Here is a 27,615-nt window from a genome sequence, read left to right on the forward strand (position 1 = left end):
ACATGCAACAATGTACTCTTATAGGTTTAAGACTGTTCGAAAGCGGTGCAATATGACGTAGGCTACCGTATGTATTATCAAAAACATTTCAAGGTTTATGTTTTATTATATTGCGTGATCATAAAGAGTAGTAGAGTATTATATATACTTAGCAAATTGACTGTGTGTCAACCTGCTACATATAGGCCCTACATCTGTACATAAGGCGCAGAATCGCACATGACGATGAAGAATTTAACAAAGTGAGTATTTGCTACAAAATACATTATAACGTCTATACGGAAAAAAACTTCAATTACGCACGAACATTAATTCATTTGCTCTACAAAATGAACATTGACAACTAAGAAAACCAACAAGTAGCCTATAGATGACTTCGTATGGGTCTTTAAAACTTTCATAAATGGGACCAAGTTTAAAAAGGGTGAAAAGCCACACAGGAAAGATTTTTAAACTTTGGCCGCTTTTTACGTTTTGAAACGTTTTTTGGTAGATATATTTTTACAAAGATGAGAATAGATAGATGCAGGTGGAAATGAATACTGCTAGTCTGCTACACAAGGCATTGACCTGATCATTCATTGTGGGACGATTATCGAAAAAAAAAAAGTTGTTGATTAAAGCAGAGAGTGTGATTACAGATCCACCGATTTTCAAATCAAGGTGTAATATGTGCTGCATATAAATCAAGAAAAGTTCAGTTCTCGATTCGTTCAGGTTAACTAATTTTTAAGCATCCATAATCATAATGTTCAGCCGTTATATCCTCATTTGAACATGGTGAATTAAAATTATTAATATTATAAAATATTATACGCAACTTTTTTCAGAAATTATCTGAGCATATGCCGTTAAAATCGGTTGACCTGCAACAGACCCCTGGGGAACACTATTTTCAAAGGAAATTTGACAGAATACTCACCAAGTTCACATACGTTGCTACAGCGACTTCTAAAGCAATAATGTGCGATTTCCATAAATAATAGCTTCTTATTTGTTTTCCACAAAATTGCTATTTCATTCCAGCACCTTATGCGTGTATTAGCTCGCCGATCATTATTGACCGGAGCTTCACGCAGCTGGGACGAATATATAAGACGTATAACTAAAGACGAATAGCGATATACATACAGTTTAGAGTTTACACATCAAGGATTCAATGATTTTGTGGCTCGAAATTAAAAGGGGACATTAAGTAATCGGTGAAAACTAACATTTGTGGAAAACAAATTAAAATCTATTCTTTATTCAAATTCCACATTATTGTAATCATGAGACACCCTGTATTTTATCGTATTGTTGAAAGGGTCATAATGTTAGAGAGGTAATGTTATTACTGAATTCAGCTGTCCTACCGCGATGTGACACTTCGGCCTACTATTATAAAGCAGCACCACACCTTATTTACAACCAACTCCATGAATACGTGACGTTGAGGATAAGTCCGGGGATAAATGCAGAGCTGACATCTTGTGCTGTACAATTCAGAATTATGGAAACTGTTTGGGAATTAGTCGTTCTGGCATTTTGCTGTTTTAGTATCAACTTTAATATTCCAGTTGCGGCTCAGACTGAAGCGAGTGGTAAGTAGGCTATGCAATTAATACGGGCGATTGAAGTAGAAAATGCACGTATTTTACTAATGTCAGACGTACGGCAGCTGCGTTCTCAGACATGCATGTAGTGAAGGTGCCATAACTTTGTACTTATTCACGCAAGGCAGTTAAAGTATACATTTTTAAGGCAATACATCTAGGAATCTAAATATAAATACAGATTTAAAGCTAGTAATTTATAGCTAGAAAATAGATTACGTAATGCATTGTTCCTTTGATGCCGATTTGATTTGCCGACAGGCAATTCATAAAAGTGGTACTATTGTTTCGAACAAAGGGGTTCCGCTATTAAATTGGTCACTTATCCGGCAGCATATTGACGCTTTACACAGCAGGCGACAATCAACAAGTGACCAAAAAAAAGTCATTTGTAAGCGCACCACTTGAGAAAGTGGTACCATTGTTCTCACGTGTCCCAAAGATGTGTTTGTGCGGGTTTGAAGTCTATAAATATTATTATTATTATTATTTTGTTGTTGTTGTTGTTGTTGTTGTTGTTGTTGTTGTTGTTGTTGTTGTTGTTGTTGTTGTTGTTGTTGTTGTTGTTGTTGTTGTTGTTGTTGTTGTTGTTATTATTATTATTATTATTATTATTATTATTATTATTATTATTATTATTATTACCAAAAGTAAAGTATTCAACAAATAGTCATAACAAGAAGAGTCTTTAAAAAAGACATAGTTCACAAAATCAGGTCTTTTGTTTTAACTTTTAATGATCATATCTAACCGACTATGCACTGATTTGACAATAAATAAGTGATTTGAAGCATAATGATACCAATATCCTGACTTTGGAAACTAATTAATAAAGCAAACTCATATTGGATTTAGGTTTTAATCCACCTATACATGAAACATATTTTTAAAAACCTTTTACTGAACTCCCTACAGATCCAGATTTACCGCCAATTCTATGCATATATCACACCCATGTACATTTAATGAAACTTATAACTCGCCAGCAAGAAACTCTAGAATATGCAGTATGCAAAAGTAACCTGTCGTTTGTAACAATCTTTCAAACAAAATAAGCTTTCTAAAGAAATATCACTATCATATTCAATTATACCATGCTGATAAGGCCTTGATAAGATGCTTACTCATTACGCATATATTCTAAATCAAGGAGATGAGAAAACGCCCAAACTTGTCATTATTCCAATTATTGACAGAAATATAAGCAAGATTTACTGGGTAGATATGCATTTTAATTCTTTTGTAATTCATTACTGGTTTCTGGATTCGTGATACTAATATGATGTTAAAAATAGGGATTAAGTTTCAGTTGGCAGTAAATCGGCTATCTGAAAATTTTCAATAATAATACCAATAAGTATAATTAATGGCCAGGATTTCAAGATATGACCTTGTGAAAAATTATAAGTTTCTTTTTCAGCTCAGTTTATGTTTGCTCTGCTCAACAGTTCTGAGCCTTATCACTTAGTAAACAATTGTACTTTAATACCGATAAGTAAAATCTTAATCCCAATGAGACAAAGATCATGAAAAAATGTTAGCTTAAAATAGCTTAAAGGACATATCTATTGCAAAAACAAGTTTAATCCATTCGAAGAGAATAATAAATACATTACAAATTGACACTCGTTGCAATTTTTTTATTCGTATTTCTATTGTGTTGGTAAAATGCTGACTCATACGGTCCTTCCCCCATTCGAAACGAAATTGATTTCCAATGCACCAGACTATTGACGTACAGTGTATGAAGAGTAGTCTCCTCCGCAGCCAGTTTGGTTACCATATGTTCACGAGCAGTACATACACATTAGCTCTCGGAGAGCTCTTTTGATGTTCATTGGTGTATATAATGCGCGACCTTGTACCAAGAGAAATTGGGAAGGGACAACAAAGGGTTAGTTCCCGTGCCATAGCATTATTCAAAACGTTTTAATATCACTAAATGTCGGGATGAAGAGTATGAATAAATTTTAAAAACGTTATTGTAAAATATTTTGGACAAACATTTTTGCTGACTATTTTGTCAATAGTTCAGTTAAACAACTGTTTTAAAAATATTATCAAAACGTTTTTATATCCATTACATAACCCGACATTTAAACCTTTTCTGTAAAACGTTGTGTGTTTGATTGGAATGGACCCGAAAAAATCTATATAATCAATATGAAAGGTCATAATTTTCAATTGATCGTCGGCTTTCCATTCCAGCTACATGCACTTATAGTACATATCATTAGATTTGTACAATAGCTTACAATTTACTTCGACTGTACAATTTCACAAATATCAATTTTTAATCATTTGCTATAAAATGTGTATTATTTCATGAATTTCAAAAATCTCAAAATTATTTGATATCAGAAGGACATTCCTCGTATTCAAAATACAATTCGATGGGTCTGATGTGCTCCCAGGTCCCATAAAAATACGCGAAAACGTCGCTATCCGAACCCTAAAGGGAGGGTAATTACTTATTGGTAGGTGTTTAGTTAGTATACACGATGGACAGGTACGGAGAAGTCTGAGAAGTACATCGCAAATTTTTACCAATTTAATAGACAGTCAGCATGGTCAATACACACGGCATATCAGCGTTCCGAAGTAGAGGCCTATCGGTACAAGGGGGTCAGTGGGTTTAAAATGTCAAAAAATGGGTCACCGAGCAGAAAATTTTGAAAAAAATAGAGCAAAATTCTATTTTTTGTCCCAAATTTCCCAAATTTACAATACAAATTTGCTGAAATAACAGAATTTCAAAGTTTCTGCATTATATTGTGACATTTTGATGCTGCAATTTAAGAAACAAGGGGTCATTGGGTTGCCGGATCTAAAAAAAAGTGGGTCATCGGGTATGACTTTAAAAAAAGCACCTGGGACCAACCTACCTATGTTTTACCGAAGGTCCATGGTTATCTGCTTATGTACATAGTTCCTTACTTGCGTTTTTGCTTGATTAATACTTATTTAATTACTTATACTTACTTACGTATAATTTGACGTCATAGCGACATTATGAGTGGAATGTTTGTACTTATTTTGGTACCACTGGATAGAGGAGACACATAGCTATACATTAGCATCAAATATAACGGTATATGACGTTTAAACTTGAAAATGGGGGGTGCAACAACCCCCCCCCCCTCGTAGTCGTTTACTCAGAATATGACTCAGTAGTTCTTATAATTATTATACCGTTTTTCTTTACAGACTCTTATACAGACTCTTTCCAATATACACATCAATGGTATTCAAAACTTTTGTGGGACATTTCTAAGAATAACGACAAAGACGTACCGCCACTTCAAGATGGACCAGTCAATGTAGAGCTCACATTCTCATTGCAGGATATCCATTTCTTTGTACGTTTTGCCTTAACTTTCTTCCGTATTAAACCAGGATGGTTGCAAAATGCATTGTGACGTGAACCGACGGTGTTCATAGTGTGGTGTTGGTTGGGGTGACGGAGTGGATATGTATACCGTATATGTATGTAGGGTTAGGGGCGCGTTGGGATTTGCTTGCAAATAAGGACATACATCCCAGCAAACACATACCCCCCCCCCACACACACACCCCCACACAACGTTTTTAGAACATTTAAAGGTGGGTAACCTGGTTGACAACCTCATCCTCCCACTTTACTTCATCAAAATGCTGATTTTTGTATCAGATGAAAGCTCATATTTTTCTCATAAACATATTGAAATTTGGCGTTCCAAATCGGTATATTTCCGAATAAATCATCAAAAAACTGTCGAATTAGTCTCAAACATGGTATACCAGTATGCTTATGAGAAAAATAAGGCCTTTCACTTGAAATCAATATATTACATGATCATGATGATTATAAAAACACTATGGACTACCAATATCACGCTGTATAAATGTCGGTAATTCCATTAGGAATTAGTCACATTTACAAAACACATTTACATGTTCTTTTTGCATGAGTGCTTGAAAGGGATGACATTTTATGTTATACGTTAGTTTTAAAGAATTTGATTTTCCAAATATATCAGGTCACCTTCCTTTAAATGTCCAGTTAAAACTTATTGTAAAATATCTTGGGCAATCATTTTTGCAAAATATTTTGCCAACCAGCGTGTTATCTTTAATTTTTTTTAAATGTTAGTTGAATGTTATTTAAACGTATTTATACCCTTTACGCATATAAACCTTTTCTGTAAAACGTTGTGTGTTTGCAGGGATGACATGATGATTCTCATTAACCGTGGACCTACCTGTAAACGAGTACTTATACCATGTATATTGTCATTATAAGTTGCCAATAAATAATAATTTACTGAGTAGGGCCTTCTCATTTTTGTCAAAATTCGAATCAGATAGATTGTAACTTAGTTTAATAAACCACTTTTGAGTATGACACAACTCTTTTACTTAGTTCATCTGATCCCAATATTCTGCAAAATGATCTTAATGCTAACCTAAATAACATTGCTGATTGGTTCCAGGCCAACAATTTAACTCTAAACATAAAGAAAACTAAACTAATGCTGTTTGGATCAAGGCAAGCTGTTCATAAGTTTAACAATGTTTCTCTAAATTCTCTTATCTATGGAAATGAAAAAATTGAAAGAGTTGAAAGGTTTAAATATTTAGGAGTTACCTTTGATTCCAATCTATCATGGAATGAACATGTTAATTATTTATCTTCTAACATATCTAAACGCATAGGAGTCATTCGTAGAGTAAAGCAATACCTTCCATGGAAAACTGTCAAAATGCTTTCGCAAGCCCTCGTCTTTCCTCATTTTGACTACTGCAGTTCTGTTTGGTCCAATTTCAATGCCTGTCACAATAATGAGCTCCAGATTTTGCACAATAGGCTGGCCCGTGTTTAGCTCTCTGCAGATATCAGAACTTCAGTGGACAATATGATGAAAGACCTGGACTGGGTTAAACTTGGCTGTAGATGGGAGCATCAATTACTTATTTTAACTTTTAAATGTCTCACACACATTGCTTCTGATTATCTTTCTTCAAATTTTATTTTCAAAATGCACAAGGGGCCAAGCTCAAAACAGTTTGGTTGTTCCAATATGGAAAACCTCTTCTGGAAAGAAAACTTTCCTTTATAGATCTTCAGTTGCTTGGAACAATTAGCTTCCTTCCAATCTTCGTGTCAATTTCAATTCAATGTTTGGATCAAAAGTTTAAATCAAAATCATGATTTATACCAACACAGATGAACTTTCATGAACGTTCAATTCAATGAGTTTGGGTGAATTTAAAAATGCAATTGATCAGTAAGTTTTTTATAATAATCTGAGTTATACATTTTTGCATTTTGTTTTTGTATCATGCTTAATTCCTTCATTTTGTTAAATATATATTTCTTATATTATTATTATCATGTTTATGTATTATATAAAATCAGGTCTTCCAGGGAGACCAGTACATTTGTATTGATGAAATTTCCTGAATAAATAACGAATAAATAAATAAATAAAATATTATCCTGCAAAATAGTTTTAATGAGGCCGAAGCAATTGCATGTTTATAATGTGTAAAACTATCTTTTTGGCTCAAAGAAGTCTGTATGTTGCTACGTCCTTAATCCCCTGTTATTAAGAACATTTTAATTGAATTACGTAACTGACTAGATACTGTGACTCCACTGACGCTGACCCAGTGCAGAAAGCAACACATTTCGGGGACTAAATGAAGTTAAAACGCAATCAAATTATGATAAAAAATCTTTAAAATTTTGATTTTTAACAAGTAAACTTTAACACCAATTTTAAATCATTTCAAACCTGTTCAAATCAGTACAGAAACAGTTGCGAAAACAACACTAAAAATCACTTTTATTTTTTTAATTGCACACCTCCAGATTTTAGATTTATGTTTTGACATCATGACATGTTTTCTAGAAATTCACAGAAAATTGCATGACGATACGTTTAAGCATGTTAAGCAAACGAAAAAGAAGCACTTTTTACTATTGCTATGCTTAACTGGGTCTGGCTATGTTCATAAAACATTGTAAAAATAACTGAAAATGTGTGTAATTGTTTTTTCTGCTATTTTGTAAGTTATTACAAAACATTATTTTTCTACAATACCAGTAGCGTAGCCAGCGGGGGGGCAAGGGGACAAAAAATGAAAGAAAAAGTACAAATAACAAAAAAAATGAAAGAGAAAATCAGGAGGGCAAAGGAAAAGAAAAGGGCAAGGAGCCCTTTTCTAGCAAAATTCAGGGCCAAAATAGTGTAAAATACAAAATTACGTTTAAGCATGTTAAGCAAACGAAAAGAAGCACTTTTACTATTGCTATGCTTAACTGGGTCTGGCTATGTTCATAAAACATTGTAAAAATAACTGAAAATGTGTGTAATTGTTTTTTTCTGCTATTTTGTAAGTTATTACAAAACATTATTTTTCTACAATACCAGTAGCGTAGCCAGGGGGGGCAAGGGGGGCAGAGAATAATTATATCAGGGCTTTGGGTGACCGGACGATGGATACGAGTGTGTGGATGTGATGGGGTTGGTGTTGACATATGAGTGTGTGTCGGGTGGGGGTGCTTTGGTCAGTGTGTGCGGTGCGTGGCAGTATTGTCTGTGAATGTTGGTAAGTGTCTGAAGACTGAAAAGAATCGTTATGCTTCTGTCACACTACACCGAATAGGTCTTCCGTACAAGAAACGGATGGTATTTTAGTAAATCCGTTGTTGTTCGTCAATGATCGTTTTATGTTCTTTTTATGTCCTGCTATCATCCGCCAAATGCGTTTCGTGTTAGGTGATGTTCGTTAAGTCCGTCGGCATGCACAAAACTTGAAACGGAGTGTACCGAATACACATGTTCGGTATTTATCCGATGTGTGTTCGTATGGTGCTGAATATTGCCGGAGTGTGTTCGCTCTCCTTTCGTTCATGTTCGTTCTTTGTTCGTTGCACTCGGCCCGTGTTCGTTGCAAATACGTTCCTGTGAGGCCTTCACCACCGGATAGCATATTTTTGCATTCGGTGATGTACGTTGACCCAGACCGTGTTAGTGTCACACTACACCGGATCGGTCTTCCGTATAAGAAACGGATGGTATTTTAGCAAATCCGTTAGTGTTCGTCAATGTTCGTTTTATGTTCTTCATATGTCCTGCTATTATCCGCCAAATGCGTTTCGTGTTAGGTGATGTTTGTTTAGTCCGTCGACAATACGTTTCAAGTTTTGTACATGCACAAAACTTGAAACGGAGTGTGCCGAATACACATGTTCGGAAGTTGTCCGATGTGTGTTCGTACAGTTCTATATATATACCCTGGGTTTGTTCGTTATTCTTTCGTTTATATACCGCAGGTGTTTGCAAGGTTTCGCAGGCGCTTGTGCCGGATGTAGGCCTATGGCGAACATGTGCATCAATCATGGGGTGGGGGATTTTCTGAAGGGTGTGTGACGCAATATCATATTTCCCCAGTACTTTAGTGACTGACAAGTAGAAAAAAGGGGGCAAGGAGAGAAAAAAGGAAAAAAGTGAGAAAAATTGAAGAGAGAAGAGAAGAGAAAAAGTTAAATTGCACGTAATTTAGTAGGCCTATGCATGTAAGTAGTATTGAGCATGTTGAGGGAGGGCACTTTCTGAAGGGTAGAGGACGCAATATCAAATTCCTACCAGTTTTAGTGATTGACAAGAAAGAAAAAAGAAGAGAAAACATGGAAAAGGTTAAATTGTATGTTATTGAGTAGGCCCAGGATAGTATATAGTAAGCCTAAGTATAGGCCTGTGATTATTATAGGCAGTGCTTTAAATGTCGTTCCTTGGCCCAAAAGCCTGTGAAAATTACTGCCGGCCTGTCGATATGTAGGGCCCGTGACATTTTGTCACCAAAATCAGTATTTAAGACGGACTTAGGTCTATTACTGACTTTATTTTGAAAAATGGACAAGTCTTCCTTTTTGCTTCTGCTATGGACATCCACGTGTTATTTTTAAAACAATTGTTTATATTATACAATAATGGTGAAAACTTTTCAATGGCTTCAATTAGGCTTTCGTTTCACCAATTTGTGGCTGTTTCAAACTAAAATAGTACCTAATAATAGTGCTAAAATTGATCCAAAAAATGACAAATGGCTTCAATTGGGCCCTCATTGTCCAAAGGTTTTTCACCTCTATTGCCCCATGACGCTGGTTGCCCTGATATATCAGATTTGTAGCCCTTTTGTACTTATTAGCCAATATTTGACCATTTTCGTCAAAGTTTTCCCCTTAAAAGTTGTCTTTCCCCACTTTGTTCACCCTCTGAAAAAGTGCTTGCTACGTCACTGCCTCTAAGGGGTCAAAAACCCTCTCAAACACCCTCTCCTCCCCCACTTTTCTGATAGTGTGGACGTCCCTGTTGGTGCCACATGCCACGGATTCGCCGGTTATTTGTCGGACGTTGAACGATTGAATATAAAACGCCTGCAGGATTATTAGCGGCCACAACGCATAGAGAGACGAACGGGAATCGGATCCCAAAATCCGGACATTTGGCGGACGCTGCCCCCCAAATCCGGTCATTTGTCGGACGTTGAACAATCGAATATAAGACGCCTGCAGGATTATTAGCGGCCACAACGCAAAGAGAAACGAACGGGAATCGGACCCCCATATCCGGTCATTTGTCGGACGTTGAACGATCGGATATAAGACGCCTGCAGGGTTATTAGCGGCCACAACGCATAGAGAGACGAACGGGAATCGGACCCAAAATCCCACCGAATCTTCTGCCGGACTGGTGATTTTTCCACCGAATAAAATATTTTTGTATTCGGTGATGTACGTTAATCCAGTCCGTCGTAGTGTGACAGACCTATTATAAATTCATTTGAAGCATGGCTATTTTTATTAATTGTTTTCAGGATGAAAGAAATAAGATCGCCACTATATACGCATGGTTTTCACAGGTAAGTTATTTTGACATCTGTACCCCGCACACCTCACCCATATCCTCCACCTGTATGGCTATGCATGACCTCTACAGACGTGTCAACCGTGTTGACAACCAATGGAATTTTTGTCATAGCTTTGATTTCACCATATTTCACCATAACAAAACACAAAATGAATCATGTCGTGTCTGAATATAACACACTGTTATCATGTAAATAAAGTGGTAAACATGGTGAGTGGCACAAAACACGGAAACCAGGATTTTATATTTAGCCAGGTTTGACGGCTGAATCAATTGTGGTTTTCACATTCTCACCAATGGGTGCCATGAGCTGGGTGAGTCATTTTTGTTTCCATTCTCACCAATGGGTGCTCGAAAGGTATGAGTCCTGTTCAAGGTCATCATTAATGAACTAGCCAGCATATAACTGACTGGTAGCTCATAGGCTGGCCCGAAAACATGGGTATAGACTTCAGAATCGTGCTGCTGGGTGCTTCTCTGACCAAGTTATGGTAATTTTAAGGGATTTTGGCGGCCATTTTGAAAAACGCCTCTAGCGAGAGTTCGATGGTTCTTACAAAGAAAGATTAAACGAAACGATTATGGAGGGGATGATTAAAAGGCCAATAGGCCCTAAGGCCAGCATTGACCAAATGCTTTATACATGTTGAATTCCTAGTGGTACTCAGTGTTGAATTCATTATTTTGAAGGTAGCGACTAAATATTGCCCTTATATTTTGTATTTTTTTGCGGATCATACTGCAGTTACTGTCCGTTTTCCTATACAAAATACACAGTGCTCTTTCCCATTGACGCGTGACCTCTACAAATAGCCTACGTTAAAAGTATGGGGATATGCCTAGTTAACGTCGCTGTGTGAAAAATAACCGGCCAATATTAAAAGTACTCTTCTAAAGTTCTAGAAAATATAGTTTTGTAACATATCCTAAATTTTTAGCTAATTTAGATGTTTGGAAATACTCGTACTTTGGTGTTTTAGTTAATGTTATAGGTAATAGTACATTGCCTAGTTAACGTCGCTGTGTGAAAAATAACCGGCCAATATTAAAAGTACTCTTCTAAAATTCTAGACAATATAGTTTTGTAACATGTCCTAAATTTTTAGCTAATTTAGATGTTTGGAAATACTCGTACTTTGGTGTTTTAGGAAGGATATGTAAACGACAGATAACACCAAAAATATGAAGAAATTATTTCCAACCCGTGTTAACAATAAGCACGTATTGTCTCATTTCGTAAACAAAGACCACACACAATTGTTCTCTAGCGCTCGCTTTATAATCGTTCACCCAACTGAAAGTATAATCCCAGCCCATTGCTCCATTATACGTTTAAACTTCAAAGCAGACACATATGTTGTGTGTATTTAACCAGAGAAGATATGATTTAATAAGTTGAGCTGTTTTCAATGAGTGTTATCTTGGTTTAATAGCTTTTAATGTAGTTTAAGTCCTGCAAAGGTCGAATTGGATTCTACTGTAGACATGACTGCATCATGTATCAACAAAAAACATTGATCTTCTTCTTCTTCTTGTAAGGTTGAGTGCCAATGATTAACATTCCTCGTGAAATAATCATGTGCAGACGCGCCAACCACACAAACGCTCGGGCAGTTTTAAACTAAGCCGACGACGCCAACGCATCGCTGTTAAACGGTGATGAACATGAACAACGGCGAAACATGATTGAATCCCATGTTTTCCAAAATGTTATTAAAACGTTTTTATACCATTTGCAAATTACCCGACATTGAAATTGCTATGCAACTGATTTTCTCTCGTTGATAATAAAAACGTATTATATATTGCATTAACAGCGTTGGACTGATGCCCGTTTGCAATGGGATCCTGCAGCATACAATGGCACAGAGAGGATAACAATCGACTCGGATAAAGTTTGGCTTCCCGACATTGTACTGATGGACAGGTAGACATAATGTTTTTAAAATTTACAAACAAATGGTTATCTGTCTGGTGCGCATCCAAAATACGTCGACGAGCCTGAAATAGTCATCGGTGACGGTGTCCAGTTGTATTCTAGGATATAAACAGTACGACAGCAACTTAGCTCACTTCCGGTAATTTTTACCGGCGTGACCTCTGCTGTTACGTAACGCAATGTTGAAAATCAGGTGGCAAATACGGTTTTTAGAAAACATCAAAAAATGGAATACACGAGTCGTTTCTCCTTCATTTCCATATTGAGCCCATATAAAAGATATGAAACATGAGTATAAGGCAAAGAATAACGTGTAAAATTATTGTGGAAAAAATGAATGCTTTTGGTGCGCGAAGTAGCCTAAAAAATGAGAGAAAATGCATGTCACGATCACTAAAATGGTTATATATGCAGCTTTGAGGAAACGCCGGTCTAATGCTTTTCTGTTGTGATAAACATTAATTAACCACAGCTTGTATTAAAATTTCAGCGAAAATGAGCGGTGGAACAACCTAGTCGTAGGTTGAAAAGTTGCGTTCTTTGATTCCTCGTGCCGGAAGCGCATGTTGCAAGTGTCACGATGCTTCACGAAATGGATCACAGCCGGCGCTGTCTATTATACATGTTATATTGATTAATATAGCAATTAAAAACGTCTATTGTTATATATTTTATAAATGCAAAATACTCTATTGTGTAACAAAATATTGTAGTCGTCAAAGAAGGTAGTATCATCTCATTTAACTGAAGTACAAGCAGTTTTGAAAATATTGTTGTTGAGTGAGATCCTTGAACACGTTGAACGAGAAATAAGATAGCAAAAGAATACCCTTTGCCCGAACAAGTTGCGATGGCTTAGTGGACAGAGCGAAGGTGTGCAGTGCCGAAGGTTGAGAGTTCGATTCCCATGTTATCTTATCGATGATGTGGAATTTTTCACTTCGTTTTTCTTTTCTTTTTTCCTCTCCCTTTTGTCTTTAATAATATAGGCCTAATGAATGTCGGCTTGAAGGCCCACTTTTTTCATGATTTATTTCTTGTTCATGTTTAAGCCTAATCCTACATTCGAGTTCATATCTAAGCATTTAAGTTCAGTAGCTTTCAATATGATATAATCAAATAAAGCATGTCAAACTTAAGTAATTTTTAAAAGTTCAAGAATATATATAGGCCTAGGCCTATCAAATAAAGGAACGTCAACACAGATTTTCACGATTTTTAATTGGACTAGACCCTCCCATATCGGCAACATATTTTATGAGCTTTTATGCATACATATCAAATCATGAGATGCACGAATTTCAAACCTAATATTTTGGCATATTTGTAATTTTTACACAATGTTCAACTTACACCTCGGATTACACCTAATATAATTGGAATCAGCCAAGTTCGTTGTCTAGACCAATCCCCCATAGAACACCACAGTTAATCGGTCAAGATATTAAGTGTTTTCTTTCATTTTTATCTCGCTACTTCTGCTTCAAAATGTAACGTGAAAATCTTCCTGACAGTTATTTACTAATATTATAAATATTGTTATAATTTTTGGAATAACAAAACTTCAAATTTGCCCGAAATCGTATATTATAGCTTTAATAAAAATATGAAAACTATGTACTAGGATTTAAAAATATGAGTAAATCAAATCAAAAATCAAAGAGAGGTGCTTGCGGGGTTCGAACCAAGATCGAACTTCCAAATACATGTATTTACGACTAAGCCATACCAGAGATATGATTACTTCGGTGACAATAATAGCAATGTTATTCCCACTCAGTGCCTCACTCGTGTATTCTATTTCTGGACTGAATTAACCCCGTCCAAATCATGTAACACAAACCTTTATGCTGACTTTTAAAATTGTTTGAACGTTGGGAGTAGGCCTATTATTTTCAAGTTAAATAACCAACAATGGACAATTGACAATGAAAGTTTCTTTGCAGGAAAAACATCGGCCGTACAATATATGGCGTGACAGTAGTCACGCACAAAGATAAACATTTCAACATGTTCAATATACGACTACGAATATACCCCAACCAAAATTCACGAAATTTTCAGGCAAGCTAACTTAAGTTATTCTATAACATGACACCCATTTTTGATTCCGGCGCTTTTTCTTGCTTGATGATATGAACATTTTTGTGTTCGTGACATGCAATTTTCTCATTTTCCGAGCTACTTTAGACATGTTCAAGCTTCTTTTTTTCCATTTAATTCAACTTTTACACGTTATTTGTTGCTTTACACAAATGTTTGATGTCTTATCTGTGGTCAGGGTACATGAATGATGCAATATACGACCCGTGTTTTCCATTTCTGGAGCTATTTTGATCAAAAGCGTTTGCCGGCTAAAATTTCAACATTGTGTTACGTAACCCGTGTTCACCAACCCGTATACATTTTCTGTCGAACAAAAGAGGTCACGAAGTTGCTGTCGTACTGTAAAGGTGTAGCGTGTTTTCAAACATCATTTAGTATAATGGCGCCAATGGCGTCAATGCGAAGTTGATCAGGGGGGGGGGGGGACAAGTTTTGTTAAATATGATTGCGAAGCAGGCGTCTGGTCGCGCTTGCGCGACTCCGGGGGTGTCTGAGGGGGAATGTGGCCCCGTCAGTCGTTTGATAATTTTACAAAATGGGCGTGTCATGATACACATTGGGTTCACGTGTTATACTATTTTAGCCCCCAATCAATGTAAATGTGAATGCATAGAGGATGAAGTGCGCAAGGAGCGCGAAAAAATTTACAATATTATACTCTTTTAGCCAAAAATCAAGCTATAATACCGAATATTTCCTGTATTTTTACAGTAAGCCTACTGGGGTGGGAAGGGTGGGGTGGGGAGGCATTTTATATTGTGTCCCCCATTCCAGATATGTGGAGGGGACATGTCCCCCTGTCACCCGGGATTAACGCCCATGCATCCATGCATGGCACTAATGGTTTAGGATTTTATTTTCCTGCATTGGTGGAGCCAATTTTTTTGGCATCTTTAAATCTGAAATGGTAAAATTTGATTGCTTCCATTTTTTCTATTCGGTACTCACGAGGGGTCGAAGATCATAGTCGGCCAATATTTAAAATTAGTCCCGTGGTCCGAGTTCATTGAAATTGGTCTCAAATTATTCCCCTTAATAAACATAAGAAATCTCAAACATAGGTAATTTGACGAAATTTTGACAAAACTATTACGGTGTACATTATTTCGGAAAACAAATCGCGCTAAAAATTGTGACTTCCTCCCCACGGTGGCGCACAGAATCAATTAAATGCTGAATTGGACGATTCGATGGCTGATTTTGAGAGATTCGCAGCGAGCGATATTTAGTATCTATTGCGAGTGGAAAATCGCTCCCTAGAAATCGAGCGGTTGCGGGCGAGAGCGATCGCTCGCCTCAAACGGCAAGCCCTGGGCCGGGGCCCTGGGTCCTATGATTTGATTCCTCTGATATTGGGTCACTCATACCATTACACAGGAGTAGCTTACACGTAATTAACATGCTTATTCAACTAATTAGCATACCTTTAGTGTTCAAAGGGTGACTGTCCTTTATGGAGAACCTATTGTAGAGTGCTTGCTTATTGAATTAGTCAAGTGTTTGATACTTTTGTGTTGAAGGACCATTCAAAGAATATCCAATTTAACCATTTTTAAGTCTCAAAAATCGCCAAAATTAATCAGTTGCCGAACCCGCGATTTGGTAGTCAATTGGGTGACTTTTGAAGATTTCCTGTTTAAGAAACAAATGGTTAAGAAAAAAATTTGGGTGACCTTTCAACAAATCAGGTAAGGCCAGGGCTACGAAATCCACGGTATCGTGGTACCGGAGTTCCCAGAAAAAAAATCAGAGTCGCAGAAAGAAAATATTTTAAAACATCCTAAATCTTTAATATCATTTTCCTGCAGCTCTGAAAATATTCTGTGAACACTACCACTCGTAAAATATTTTCTGCGAACTTCGATGATTAAACTGATAAATAAACTGAATATCAGTGACAGGAACGTTATGTAAACAAATAAACAGATGCCGTGTGTTGATTTTAATTTTGTATAACTCGATCCTCTGTAGTCTCTAACGCTGCTGCGTCAACATGAACTCCAGACCAGAGGCTCATACACACCGCTGCTGGGATCCCAGAAAGTAACATGCGGTAGAGCTTAACTGTTGTACCTGAGATGTGCGTGCGAGTGTACGGGCAGGCTGCTGGGATTCCCCGAAAAAGCAGGTTTTTCATTGGCTGTAGGGGGTATTCCCTCTGGTAGAAATAGTAGTCTTTCGTCGCGTCTTCGAATTTTCTCAATACGTCACTTCGTTCCATTCATACTGTTCTATCAATTCTATCGATTTCATCACCGAATGTCACCCAGTCTTAATTATAAAAATATTCGTCGTAGATATAAAATTACTAATTATAGCGATCCACAGGGCAAGCAGAGATGCTATTTTCATCAGATTTTTACCCCGGACCTTTACAGGATCGCTTAGAGGAGATTTTAAGTTATAAAAGGTGTAATTTTCAGGGCTTTCTTTTCATAAAATATCGCAATAAATATATTGCTATATGAAATTCTTTCTTGTTGAATGTTGATATAAATGCAGGCCTAAAATAAACAAACGTCATTGATGAGTTGCAAACTGGTGTTGAATAATTGACAGCTCTCATGCGGGCATCTCAGAAATTGATGAGGGAGGGGACGAGAGTCAAGAACAAAAATAATAAAATAGTATGAATTTTCATGTTTGGTATAAAATTTGCAAAATGTTTTACCTGTAATTTATACAACACACCTCTGATATATTAAAAAACAAGCCTCACAAATCTTATAAATCATATAACTTGTATGTTTTCCGAAAGAAAAGGCCAATTCTACAATCCATGCTATGGTATCACGAGTCGTGCGTCAGTACGTGTGTGTGACGTGCCTGGACCCCCGCTGCAGCGCGCTGAGGGCTTATCCCCTGGACACCACCTGTAGTCATACGCTCGCAGAAAATATTCCAAAAAGCAGTTCACGTCCCCTGAAAGGAAAATATTTTTAACTGCCCTGACTGTACACTCAGCAACCTGGACAACCGATTCTTTTGTTATGCAAGGCTCACTCAGTCATTTAATGAGGCAATACAAACGATCGAATTTGGTGTTGAAATGAGCTAAATTTTGAGTTACACCTTTTCAATGTAAAATTAATTTTCTCGGCCAAATGAAAAGTAATCCTTTTCATTTTTTCAGTAAATGTCAGGAAAAATTGTAGTGCTTGATGCTGTATTTTTTTTCAAATCCTAGTGTTAAACTTAGGCGTGAAATTTAGTCATTTAGTGTAAGATTTTCGATTTTGATAGGCTTAAACTCTGCCCGCGAGCCTTTTTTTGGATCAACCTTTTAGCTTTTCAAAGTAAGATAGTTCGCTAATGAAGGATTTTTCCCAACTTTCTAACGCACATCACCGTGAGCGATATATCATAGTTTTGTCAGAATTTCCGTTTTGATCACCATCTTTTACTGTCGGCTGAAAATTTTTCAAAATCAACGCGTGAAATCTAAGGCTAATACTAGCATTATGGATCGATATCCCTGGGTTTAATAGGAATACCGGCATGGCTACAGTGTTGCTAGAACTTCAATATAGCAAAGAAATTCCCAGGCCTATTATAATAGCGCTCCTACTGATCATGTTTAACCAGAACACTCAATTGGGGATTTGGGCTACCAAATCGCTGGTCGGGCAATTTGCTTTCAATGGAAAATTGACCTGGATAATAACAAAGGAAATATTGACTATTTCTGCTGGTTGCTCTCGAGATAAAAGTACTGAGTTTGACATTTTCGGAGCATGAAGGGAAAAAGGGTAAAACAAAAACGTAAATTCTGACAAAACTATAACATATAGACCCACACGATGTGCCTTACAGGGGTGGGAAATATCTTTCTTTAGCTATATTACCTAACTATATTAGTTTGCGACGCTAAAACATGAATTCCGTAAAAAGCTCGCGGGCGAATTCAAGGCCTATAAAAATTAAAAATATCACACTAAAAGACACAATTTGATGCTTAATTTTAACACCAGGATTTTTAAAAAATATGTATATCCAAGCACCAAGTTTTTAACTGACATTACTGAAGAAAAAAATTATTGCTTTATATTTGACCGAGAAAATTAATTTCATAGCAAAAAGGTGTATCTCTGAATTGTGCTGATTTTAACATGTATCGATCGACTTTTAGCGCGACTAAGCATTTCTAAAGAATCGGTTGTCCAGGTGGCTGACTGTGTAACACTGTTCAAAATTAAACAAAACACTGAAATTCATTGTTACTGTGTCTGTGCAAAATATTTAGGCCCATGTTGAACTCAAGTGTCCTACAAAATTTTTAATTTATTTTGATTGTTCTGAGACTGCACTTCAAATTGCGCCGCATCAGATGAAATTGCACCAAAACTTTCAAAATGGGGTGCACCCAAGGTAACAAAATTAACTCGAACACTGATATTGCATCTTACACCTTACACCATCTTAATTGTATTTCTAAATGACAATATCATCTCATATCACTTATCACATTATAGAACATTAAAAAGACGGGGACAACAAAAGACGGTGACCGCGAAAGACGCAATGCAATTTTGTAATTGTCATGTCCCCCTTCAGAGTTCATGCAGTCTAATAGAAATATGTACAAACATAGCATTTGACCCATGATACCATCCGATTCTGATGTTATACATTTGTCAAACAAATCATATATTTCCCTATTTGGTTTGCCGAGATATATAAATATTCTGTGCATTTGTCGAAAATTGTGAGAATTGAAGAAAACCGGGATCTGAAAAGGAAATGTGGTAGCATAAAATCCGTATTCTGTTCTGATTTCACCAGAATGTTTTTCCGAATGTCAGTCTTCCTCCTGCTTCGTTTCTGTTATATACAACCGTGTTGTAGGCATACATGATATAAGGCAAAGATATAAAAAAAATCCCCTTTTGTGGAGGGTTTTGTTGGGGGGGGGGTGATGAATGTGAAGCCGAGCTGTGTCCTTCGGCCTCGTAATTGGTCTAATCGAGATTTTTTACTGTAATGGCTGTTATGAGTTCCGCAAATCTGGACTCATTAAGGCGATCAATATTCCTTAAAGGACTTAAGTATTCGTCCTATTAAGCAATTGAGTGTAAACCTGATAATAAAAGAACATCTTCTTCACTATATAATGACCTGATGCAGTTATTATTTCCTTCTTCTCTTTAAGAACCCTAATTGCTTTTGTAATTGCAGTGGAACTGTCATTGAAACTGTCGACGCCGATGTGTTGCTTTCCAACACTGGACAGATAGGCCGTTATTCCGTCTTGAAGATCACGCGCGTCTGTAATATGGACTTTAAATTCTTCCCGTACGACAAACAGGTTTGTTCACTCAAATTTGGTTCTTGGCATCACAATGGCGGCACTATAAACCTCATACAATCAAGATCAACTGTACAGTTAGATACATATTTACGGCCTCCCGTTGATTTTAAAATAGTCCTAGGAACTGCGACTCGACATGAAGTAAACTACGAATGTTGCCCGGAACCTTACATAGACATCACGTACAGGCTGCATCTGGAGCGTATATCAAGTGCATACAGTGTCAAGCTTGTCCTTCCAGCAGCCCTCACTGGATTCCTCATCTTGGCAACATTCCTACTGCCTTCTGCTTCCTATGAGAAGATCACACTTTGTGGACTCATCTTCATCGCGCTCCTGCTTCAGTTGATCTACCTTCATGACATTGTGCCAGCAAGTGGTGATACAATTTTAGGAGACTACTTTGCTTTTGCACTTTTTGTCGATTTCTTTGCTACCATATTTGCCGTAGTATCTTATCACGTGCATGTTAGATCATCATCTACAAAGAAGTCTTCTAACATCATGGAAATAAACGATGGTGACTTGAAGCCGGAATTACAACACAATGTAAGTTTATTAAAGTATGTTCAATTTGAGTGAAGATATTTAAAGTATCTTCAATATGAGTTCATTACAGTTTCTTCAACTTTTTATTCATGTCGTTTTTATTTTTTTAAAGAGATCATAACTGGATGAAATGGTCACTGCCCTTATTTGCCTTTTTCCTTGGTAACTTTAATACAATACAAATTGCTCGCATTTACATTTTTGAAACTAAACAATCAACTTGAGAATAAAAATTTTTCTCATGAACATTAAGCATTTTGAGCTGACACCCGTCATTGTTTTTAGCCCTCCAAACAACCACACACACACACACAAAAAAAAAAAATAAGTATAGCCAAATACGTACTGTTTTATTTTTTAATAGCTCAAGAGAGGACTTCGTCAATACGTGGATTTTGTTTGCTTCGCCGTCTTCGGAATTGTATTCGTCGTTGGACTGGGGATCATCTTAGGTCGTCGTGAATAAGAAGTGCAGACAGTACGACAAGTTTTTAATAAGTTCCTGACAACAATCACTATAACCGAATCCAATTTCACGCTTTCCTACACCTCAATGGCAGGCATGGCTGAGTCCCCGCTGAGTATATCTCACCTGAAATGTGAAATGATGCGTCCTTGGAGGGAATTTTAAACTGCATTCCATCACCCGTGTTACACGTAGACATCCTAATAGTCATTAAAGCAGTATACAGACTTTTTATTAGACGTACACTATTGTACGTACAATATGTACGTTATTTAATCTATTGCCATTCTATTTCCAGTAATGTTTAAGTTCTAACGAATGTTTGATGACGTAAAATCGATAATATATTTCTACCAGATATAGTACGTAACATATTATCGATTTTACGTCATCAAACATTCGTTAGAACTTAAACATTACTGGAAATAGAATGGCAGTAGATTAAATAACGTACATATTGTACATACAATATTGTACGTCTAATACTCGGAGTCTGTATACTGCTTAAGCGAGGTATCAGTTGACTACGTGTAGCCTACGTCCCACACTCACGCCCTCCCAAGCACCCAAAGACACCCAAGACATCCACTCAACATTTATTTCCATTCTTCCAATTATCTCAAAAGTCATCGAGTGAGCACTCAGTTTTGTATGTTGGAGTGGTTATGTTATGATTGATTTGAATTTTTTTCAACATTCGACGCGGTAAGTTATGAAGTGTTAATTGATAAACTTTAGGCTTACAACATCCATGAGAGTATTGTGAAATTGTTTAAAAACTATACAACTGGGAGAAATCAAGCGACGGTTGTAAATGGTATCAAGTCAGATCATGCTGAAAGCGTTTGTGGCATTCCATAGGGTTCAATCATAGGACCACTCCTTTTCATTTGGTATATTAATGACCTTCACCGTTGTACATCACATGTCAATGTAAACATATACGCTGATGACACTGCTTTGTATGTGACTAATAACACTATTGATAACCTGGTAGACTTTGTATGAAGATTAGGTTAAAGTCAGCGAATGACTTGCTTGTAACAAACTAGATGCGGCGATCATGTTGTTGCCTACAAGTAGCCCCAGCACGATCGCAGACAAAACTTGTGCGACTGAACAAAAAAATATATTGGCGTATATAAAATTGAAATAAAATTCTCTGCCTTCAAAACGACATGTTGTATTCATATATTCCTTTATACATAGGATGCTTCAGTTTTTACACAAAAATATTTCATCGAAAACCCGCCCACTCGGCTATTTCAAAAAGATAACAAGACTTCCTCAGAATGTGTAATAATTAGCATTAAAATCAAGTTATGTTTTACGCATTTTAAAAACACTTGGCCCGATGACGAATGCCGCCGTGGTACAATACATATATACATCCATTTAACGAAGGATATCATTTCCGGGACAAAGTTGGTTGCGTCGCACATTTTTTTTAACCGGCAGACAATAACATTGCATTGGTACTGTATACTGGTACAAAAACTCAGTAAACACAAGAAGAAACCTTACGATAATCTGAAAATATAAGGTATTTATTTGGTATATAAAACAAATATTGACTGCTTTATTCGGGTAATGCTGTTGTGAACTCATATGGGTTCTCTACTCGTTCATGTCGTTACTGATTTTAGGTAAGTGGCGCTTGTTTCAATTAATGAAACTGTGGTGTTCCTTACTCATGTTACTGATGAAAATAGCGCATAGTGGCACATTGGCACATTTTGTTCGAGACATCCTTGTCTTTCAAAAACAGTTACTCAACCATGAAATAAGTTATGGTCACAAAGTTGATGCAAATTTTGACAGGAAAGAACAATGTTTGTATTGATTATGAAAATTGATTTCACATATTTCTATTTAAATATATTGCCGTTTTGTGAAGTTTACAAACTTTTCTTGAGGAGTTTAGTTTATTGTAAGCGCCAACTGGAAATTTTAGTGATCATGAAGTGCCAACATGTTCGAGGTAGCTCGTGCGCATAACGAGTAAGGTGCAGTGGTGAAGCAGCGCCCCGGAAGCTCATGGATTTTAAGGTTTTTTTAAAGGCCCAGCTTGGGTATTTTCGCCCCTTTTTTGTTCAAGATTTATGTAATAAAATTATTAAAATTACCGTGCGCCAATTCGACTGACTCCAATCGCCACAAGTAGCGCGCGCGCCGCCAGTTGAAAGGGCCTGTCCTAAACTAACACGTGATTTGGAAATGTTTTATATGGTTCATATAGGAGCCGACAAGTGCCTCATTTGGTAAGTTGTACGCAACTGTACATAATGTAAACGCACAAGTAAAAATCGTCACGAGCAACAGGAGAGATTATCCTTGATATATCATGTAGGGCTAGTGATATACGTGTATTGTTCCTTTGTATTGATTGATCGATTTTAGGGACATTTTAGAGACAGTTGGGGTGTTCTTGAGACATTTCAACAGACATTTGGGTTACATCGAAACAAAAGGTCCCACTTTATCAAGTGAGCGCTTTCACATGACTTTCTTTTGATCACTTATTGATAAGCGTTTAAAAAGTGTTAATATGTTGCCGGGTCAGTTACCAATTTAATGGCGGAATCCTTTTGTCCGAAACAAATTAATAACACTTAACAATAAATTTAAAAAGTACTTTACAAAAAGTACATATAGCAAAAGGAAACACACATAGAGGAAACCTTAAACACTAACATTTGCTGCTGTAAACAGATGAAGGATGATAGCAACACAGCACTCCAATAGATTGATTAAAGTGAAACAACACACAACTTGATAGATAGCCGATTATAATAACTGCTAGTCCTATAGTCTCATTAAATTCAACAGCGTCTGGCATTAGCCTACTTACCATTTTCTGAAAACACATTGTCACTTAGTAGATCATCTCTTTAAATTATACATCACAGGAGACCTTAAATTTGTAAGAACACCAGCAGTCAATCACAATGGTACACAAACATTGCTTAGAAACGCTTTTCCACTGGCATCATAAAGCAGCTAGCTTTGTATGATGATGTTTTTAGCCGCGCACATCACTCATAAATATTTATTAGAAAATCATGCCACTTTATTTTCATTATTCATTCGCAAAACCTATTATTCTTGTCAGTGAAAATTAATTTTTAACGAATATCATGGAATATTTATGGGGCACATAACACGGCTCATTGACTAATGGACAGGAAGTGACGCAACACCTCTTCATGCTGTGTGCGTAACCTCAAATTTGTTATTACTGTGTATAGTAGGGTTTTCACGACTCAAGTTCAGCTTTTTAGTAGTTGACTAGTCGCTGCAAATAGTCGCGACTAGCCGAGTAAGACATCCATCTGGAGGTCAAATCAAGGTCACTTTCGCACCCGAAATGGAAATCAACAAGCCGTATTCGCGACTAGCCGACCATCTGGATATCAAACTCGAGGTCACTTTCGTACCCAAAATGCATATATCAACAAGCCGTATTCGCGACTATTGTCTGTCCAATTAACTTAGACACCCAGTTTTTATTACTTATTTGAAAAAATATCCACTTACAAAGAAAGTCATGAAAGAAAAGTGTTAACATTTGCCGAGACCGCCGAGAGATTTTTGTGTTTCCAAAGCATTAAGTAAGAGTCTATTGAAATTGGAAGGTTTTTCTCAACACTTTAAAAATAATCCGGTAGAAGTTGGGTACCATTATTTTGGAAGGTCTCATTATACAGATTTGTAGGTATGGTGATTTTGGATAGTGAATGGATGAATAGTAAATCAATTATACTCCTCACCAAAAACATTTGATAAAAATGAAAAATATAATTCAGTTCATAAAATGCAGACAGTGTTTCTGATTGGCATATTTATTCTTAGTGTATTAACTCATTGATCCCAGCTGTCCCTCAACCAATTACAACAATTCGGCGCGGTATTTCAATCTTCTTCTGTGCATGCCTTTGGCTTTTTCCAATTCTAAGAAAATACAAATTGTATGCCCTATGAATGTTCTGATGTTATTGGAGAGTATAATTCACAATACACTCCAGACGCATTGTAACTTGCCCTATCATTTGTTATAATGCAACAACTGTGACATATTTTGAGTTATAGAGGTTGTGCATGAAATTATTGATTGGCTCCAAACAAAAGATTTGAACCGGTGTCCTTCACCGAAATCATGGCACAGTGCAGTCCATTCAATCAAATATTGTCATCAACCTATTTGATCGTAGTGTATTTGTTATGCGTGTGAGACGACCTCTCGCGGTAGATTGCAAACATGCTTTTGTTGAATGCATTTGAGTAGACCGCATTATTTTTAATTATTAAAAGGATTAAAGAAAAAAGGGTGGAATCAATGATCAATATGCATGATTACAATGTTCAAACACCCCTTACTGTAAATAGATTATCCCATCAAAAGTTTCAAGTCATTAGGAATATTCGGCTGGACCCAGATATCTTGCTGTAAATCGGTCAAAATTGAATAAAAGTAGACAAGGAAGAATATTTTTTCATCGCTTTACTAATAATTTCTGTCTAATCGTGTTTAGCAACTTTTCTTTCATGACTTTTTGTCCAAAGTGAAAACTTTTCGAAATATATCCTAAAAACCGGGTGTCTAAGTTATTTGGACAGACAATAGTCGACCATCTGGAGGTAAAACTCGAAGGTCATTTTCGTACCCAAAATGCATGAATCAACACGCCGTGTAAGGCTAGTTTAACCATAAGGTCTTAAACGCAGGCAATATAATAAGACCCAAGGTCAGAGAGTAGATATTCTTGCGAGGGCACTCTATTCACAAGGTTTCTTTTCCAACGCTAAAAGATCACGAATTTTGGTGGTTTGCAAATGAAAAGTGTCCGCACTATCGATTGATTACGTAACTGTTATGAATAATTTATTAGATTTTTCAATGCAATCGCCTCGACCCATTAATACATATTATCTGTATTATCAAAGTACTTGTAATAGCAATACGTACGGTGAGTTCACTGAACTACGCCCTAATACTGATGGAGTTTTAATGGCGTTTAATGGTGTTAATCTTCTCCATACACAGATGAACAAATACAATAGATGAAGGTCAACACGTATGACCTCCTATGTGACATGTTATAATGTGATGTACAAAAACCTGAATATCATAAAGATCAGTATTCGTGTGTGCATATGAACTGCACATTTACGTTGCTAAATATTACTCATTATATATAATGACAAATATTGGTATTATGACAATACGGTATATACAATGTATATAAAACGACTAATAGATCCTACTATCATGGCGTCAGGTCAATGTTCACCATACAGCTCAACTTACCGTACTTTGCCAAACCAGACAGTCCATGCCAAAATTGTTACTACACCTTTACATTTCATCGAATCTCTTTTTGATGTCTGTCATTTTGAACACTTGAAAGATGTATGCTATGTAGAAACTTTATTTTGCAATTTCATAATTTGCATATTATTAGCATATTTGCAAGAAAAAACATGAAAATCAATAAATTAAGCATGTAGGCCGTTTGTTATGACTTGATGAATGAAGTTGTTAAAACAGATTTTGATATTTTTGCTTATTTTTCCTTTTTTGCCCCAAAATGTGTAAAAATCAACTTTTTTTGGATGACCTATATTTTCTTTGAATATTTATCAAATTTCTTAATTTAGGTATAATACAGTGCAGAAAAAGATGTCAAAAAAATCTGTTAAAACAGATTTCCAATAAATTGTTCCATTTTCCATTTTGAGTTAAATACTCAATTTTCATGCGCGGGATATTTGAAACATAAAATGAAAACATGTCCATTGCACTTTTTCCTCGAGATGTACTATAATATCAAGGTTACGGATATATTATAATCCCTTCTTATCTTCACTGATCCATCAGATACCTATTGTTATGAATGATCAATGAAAAGGTTCAGAACTGGGCTACTAATGGTCTGTCAAGTATCTATAGTTATTTTCATGACTGTGTCAACTCAAAAATCATGCAAGGTCGAATGTAGGAAAAGTATGATCAGTTGAGCTGTATCCTGTATGTTTCTTAAAATTCATTCATATTTGAGACAAATTGCTGTGCCCATTTTATAGGTGCACAGGTAGATCCGTGTTTTTTTTAATTTTAATTTCTTTTTAATGAAAGAATTAAGATTTTCCACTGCACGTGGGCCACAAGGGTGATACTAATTTTAATGCTATATTTTCAAAACGAATACGTGTTCCCGGTTGGCTCTATAGCGATTTCACAGAAAAGGTATTTCTAGTGCAATGCAGCGTCGGACTCTAGCTGAGAGCGTAGCCTAAGTCATTGCGGACTCCAAGAAGGGCTCTCCATACACAAATGAACAAACACAAAGGAGGGTAGTCTCCTCCGTGACCAGCTTGATTTCGATGGAGCGGAACCAAATTGGCTGCAGAGGAGACGGGTCATTTTGCTATGCAAATGAGTTGAGTGTCGTAGTCCTGCCCAAGGTATTGAAACACATTAAAAAACTTGTTTTTACAAATAAATGTCTCACCGACCGCGCGTTAATCCTGATGGACTGAGTGATACAAAAATTCTTCCCATGCATGGTTGAACATTAAAAAAAAACATCAACATTTGTATGGATGTCAAACCATCACTTTTATTTGTCAAATTGTATGTATTAATTGTCTTATTTTCTGTATCTTGATAACATAATAGATTACCAAGTCATAGTCGCGACTATCGCGAATAATTGCGACGACGACTAATGAAC

The 27,615-nt window shown here is 36.4% G+C and overlaps 1 protein-coding gene across 2 annotated transcripts; it reads left to right on the forward strand.

Moving 5' to 3' along the window:
- Window positions 1-1,063: 1,063 nt before the first annotated feature.
- On the forward strand, window positions 1,064-21,317 carry LOC140138032 (neuronal acetylcholine receptor subunit alpha-3-like). 2 transcript variants are annotated; one of them, XM_072159871.1, is made up of 6 exons: window positions 1,064-1,583; window positions 4,815-4,954; window positions 10,461-10,505; window positions 12,331-12,440; window positions 19,734-20,415; window positions 20,780-21,317. In XM_072159871.1, exons 1-6 carry the CDS (start codon window positions 1,328-1,330, stop codon window positions 20,879-20,881), a joined length of 1,335 nt encoding a protein of 444 aa, XP_072015972.1. In that variant the 5' UTR covers window positions 1,064-1,327; the 3' UTR covers window positions 20,882-21,317. The 2 variants fall into 2 exon arrangements, with proteins under 2 accessions (XP_072015972.1, XP_072015971.1); XM_072159870.1 differs by having other exon boundaries at window positions 4,803-4,954; window positions 20,780-21,316.
- The last annotated feature ends 6,298 nt before the right edge of the window (window positions 21,318-27,615 follow it).

This window comes from Amphiura filiformis, chromosome 17 (assembly GCF_039555335.1).
Source record: "Amphiura filiformis chromosome 17, Afil_fr2py, whole genome shotgun sequence".
Taxonomy (NCBI): Eukaryota; Metazoa; Echinodermata; class Ophiuroidea; order Amphilepidida; family Amphiuridae; genus Amphiura; species Amphiura filiformis.